The sequence below is a fragment of the Topomyia yanbarensis genome, chromosome 3 (assembly GCF_030247195.1).
Source record: "Topomyia yanbarensis strain Yona2022 chromosome 3, ASM3024719v1, whole genome shotgun sequence".
NCBI classification, from domain to species: domain Eukaryota; kingdom Metazoa; phylum Arthropoda; class Insecta; order Diptera; family Culicidae; genus Topomyia; species Topomyia yanbarensis.
The window spans coordinates 224,198,868-224,202,854 of NC_080672.1; the positions used below are offsets into that span (position 1 = coordinate 224,198,868).

At 38.5% G+C, this 3,987-nt stretch overlaps 2 protein-coding genes across 2 annotated transcripts; one reads left to right on the top strand and one right to left on the bottom strand.

The window, feature by feature from the left end:
* The first annotated feature begins 240 nt into the window (after window positions 1-240).
* On the top strand, window positions 241-1,409 carry LOC131687696 (uncharacterized). The gene is made up of 4 exons (XM_058971791.1): window positions 241-245; window positions 311-494; window positions 658-817; window positions 874-1,409. Exons 1-4 carry the CDS (start codon window positions 241-243, stop codon window positions 1,407-1,409), a joined length of 885 nt encoding a protein of 294 aa, XP_058827774.1.
* Window positions 1,410-1,979: 570 nt separating this feature from the next.
* Window positions 1,980-3,454, bottom strand: LOC131687697 (putative nuclease HARBI1). The gene is made up of 4 exons (XM_058971792.1): window positions 3,248-3,454; window positions 2,731-3,169; window positions 2,527-2,671; window positions 1,980-2,350 (listed from the first exon to the last, which is right to left on the bottom strand). The coding sequence occupies exons 1-4, from the start codon at window positions 3,364-3,366 to the stop codon at window positions 1,980-1,982; spliced, it is 1,074 nt and encodes a 357-aa protein (XP_058827775.1). The 5' UTR covers window positions 3,367-3,454.
* Window positions 3,455-3,987: the final 533 nt, after the last annotated feature.

Genomic DNA, 3,987 nt, shown 5'->3' on the forward strand with positions numbered 1-3,987 from the left:
TGCGAGATATAGGCCCTTATTACGGGAATCACTTCACAGTGAAAACGAAGTGAAGTGAACAATACCCTATTCTGGGAGTCACCTTCGTGATAAAATGTGTAAGAGTTCATCCGAAGTGACAACTTGAATGAACTCGGTGTTATTATGAACGTCACATCACGATCACTTTGTCGAGAAAAATGACAGTTCCCGTGTATTTTTTTCATCGTAGATTTCGAATGTGAGAAGCAGTCACGTAAAATGGAGTATGTTCAAATTTCAATCCTTATTTGCTTTTTAGTAATATTTTTAAAATTTCATTCTTGTGTAGGAAGAAAAAGACGAATAAGCGACAATTTGCCTGTCTCGTGGCCTTTATGGAGAAAAATCCCGAAATAGCCAGAGGAAGTAAATTTGTTCATTCACGGGAATCGGTTACATCCTTATGGTGGACACTGACGGATTCCCTGAACAGTTTGGATCCTCCCACTCGTTCCGTTGCAGCATGGCAAAAGGTAGGTTGGCTTGTTGCTTTCAGTTGTTCTCTGTAGTGCATAGGCAATTATTTGTTGGAACCGGATGTTTCAACCGAATTGTCTAAATGGCTCCTATTTAAAACTTTTTCGACAGTTTCATTTTCATTATTCAGGATTCTATATTTTTGTTTACTGTTTTTAGGTTTGGACCGACAAAAAGCTGCAACTAAAGCGAAAGTTGCAGCATAATAAAAATGAGGCTGTGGCCACTGGTGGTGGGCCAAATACGCTGCATTCCTTCAACGATGTGGAAGAAACCATCATTCGTCTCCTTTCACTAGACAGAGCGGTTAACCACAACGGTAACATTCCAGCTATTCTTAAACTTACAACCATAATTGATATTCGTTAAATTCAGGTTCTGTTTTCGGAGTGCAAGTCCCTAGTGCACCTGCTAGTGGTGAATGCCAAGTATTTGTGCCTTGCGATGAAGTCCCAAGTGAGGAACCGAATGTCTCAGAAGACGACTCTGTGCAGGATAATGCAGCCCATGAAGGGTCTCTGCAGGATAATGCAGCTCATAAGGGTCAACCAGCTGCTCGTGGCCGCGGACGATCGAATAATCGGAATTACCGAAAAGCTCTGCTCGAAAAGCAGACGAACGATCTAAATAAGATGAAGCGGCATGTATCGGATTGTGCCCGATATTCACGTAAGTCGTACGATTTACAACAACAGCGATTTGACCTTGAAAAGAAGCGGTTTAAACTGGAGGAGGAGAAATTCCATTTTAAGAAACAGCTGCTGCTGGAGAAGCAGAAGTATAAAAGCCAGCAGCTACAATGTCAGTTACAGCTACTTGCATACAAGAAGCAGAAACTCGACCATGAAATGGGGTGGACAACAACGGCTGATGCACAAGATGGTCATAACGAGATGGACAGTGACGATTGATGTCTTACTATCAATGTTAAACTTTGCTTTTCTGTATTATAACGTCATTGTTTTGAAGACGCAAAATTCGAATAAATACCGTAGTAAGTTGTTAGTCATTCAATAAAACATAAATTTAATCTAAATTTATATTTTCATTATAAAATGCATAGAACAACTTGAACACAGCAATTTGTACAAGTACACACAGAAAAAAATATTGGTAAAAGTAAGAGTATTCCGCTCTTAGCAAAAAAACAACCAACGCCAACTATTAGGTTGAAAGTAACACTTTTAAATTAATCAAGAATAATAATCAAAGTAAAAGTTTTCCTTTAAATCAAATGAAGAATAGTACTCAAAACAAAAGTTTTATTTTTAAACTAAGAGTATGCGTTGGTTGTTTTTTGCTAAGAGTGAAAAACTCTTATTTTTACCAACATTTTTTTTTCTGTGTGTAAGAATTATAGCCATCTGGGGGTATTTCGGATTGCAGTTATGGAGTTGCTAGAATGTCGATTAAGAATGGCAGATCGTAAAATTAGTGTATAGATTCAGGTTTTATTTCTGTGATGCAAAACACAACTTGGTTCATAAAATGTTGTTCATAATTTCTTCTCTGATTCTACTCGCATCACTCTCATTTCTACCCACATCGCGCAGTTCTGGATCGTTCTCTCCATTTGGTAATTCTGGTTCATCGTATTCCATTTTATACTTCATGCGGAGGTTATGTAGGGCTACGCAAACGTTGATAATTTGCGTAGCTTTTTCAGGTTTATAATACAGCTGTCTTGCTGCTAGCAAGCATCGGAAGGTATTCTTGACCACTCCAATTGCTCTTTCCACGGTGATTCGAGTTTTGGAGTGAATTTCGTTGAACCTCGTCTGTCGTTCTGTGGTATTTTCACCCGTACGGAAAGGAGTTATCAGAAATGGTGTCAAAGGGTAACCAGCATCACCTGGAATTCATTGAAAACGGTCGACTACAATAAGATGAAGTAACAGGTAGTGGGCATAGATCGAGCAAGTATAAGGGAAGGAATGAAAATGACATCTTATAACAAGATACTGTGCCCTTTGTCTGAATGGTACGCTTATCAAACTGTATTTCAATACTTTCAATAACTATTCTTACCGAGTAACCAGGTGTTCCTCTCCCCGTTATTGTATCTTTGTAACAGCAACTGATTTAGAGAACTGCCATTCCAAACAAACGAGTCATGCGAGGAACCTGGATGATTAGCATTAAGATACCGAATCATCAAATTATGATCGCAAACCTGTAGTTGCATAATATCTAAATGTATTAAATGTATAAAACTTAATATTTCAGTATTACCAATATTACATTCAGACTGTAAAAGCCTTTGCGATTGTAGAACAGATGTTTATTGCGGACTGGCGGAATGATACTAACGTGGGTTCCATCTACACATCCGATTACTCCTGGGAATCCAGTTTTTCCATAGAAACCTAATTTAATGGCGCTTATTTCATTGTCTTCGGATGGAAACTGGATGACGGCCGCACAGACTTCTGTTTCAATTATGCCCAAAACAAGTTTCAAAACTTTTGACATCGTAGGTTGTGCTAATCCAATGAAGCGATCGTTTCCTACGCCCTTCTGATAGTTCCCTTCTGCAAAAAATCTTAATGAAGCTGCCAGCATAATCATTGGAGGAACCGACGTAGATTGTTGAATAGGGTTGATTTTTGTATCGATAATATCCAATAAATATTTAAAAATATCCTTAGAAATCCTGAAGAATTGAATGAATCTGCAAAAAAATTAAGCCAATTTATTTTGTTGTGGTTTGTTATTTACACTATAAAACTAAACTATTCCATATACTTACGATTTTTCAGTTTGATCCAGCGGATTTGATTTATCTCTTATCCGCCTACGTTCCGCTGCCAGGACGGTATAATCCTCCTCGTCTTCACTATCGGTATCAAACCACAATTCAACACTCATTTTAATCCTTTTCCGTCGATATTTTTCTGAGCAAAACAAAACAAATTGACAGAGCAGGCAATTATGAACATCACGTATAATGGTTATTCCGAACGTCACCTCACTGTCACTCTCACTTCACGGTGTTCATTTTCATCACTTCACTGTCGGTGACAACGGTAATAGGTAAAAAAAGTGAAGTGACGTGTCGGTGAAGTAAAAGTGAACGTGAAAGTGAAAACGGTAATAAGGGCCATAGTTTTGAAATATTTCTGTTATGTATTTCTGATCGGGTAGCTATGAATTTCAGAGTTAGATGGCACTGTCGTCAGAAATCATGCGATGGATGTAATACTCGATGAAGTAGATTGGTTTGGTGAGTGGTACTAACAGCAGTGAATCGACGTAGGAGTGAAAACACTAGCCGGAGCTGCGCAGATGTAATTGTGTGTGTGTGTTGAACGTTGCACAGTTTGCACGGATGAATGTTCTTTCTCTATCTCGTTGAAATAAAAACACGGCAAGCGAAATCTGTTTTATTTCGTTGAATGCGGCAGTTGTATAAAGATGCAATTATTGCCAAATTTTGGTTCTGATGATACGACGTAGTGAGGTTAACTGCTGGGGATTTATGGGGTGGGT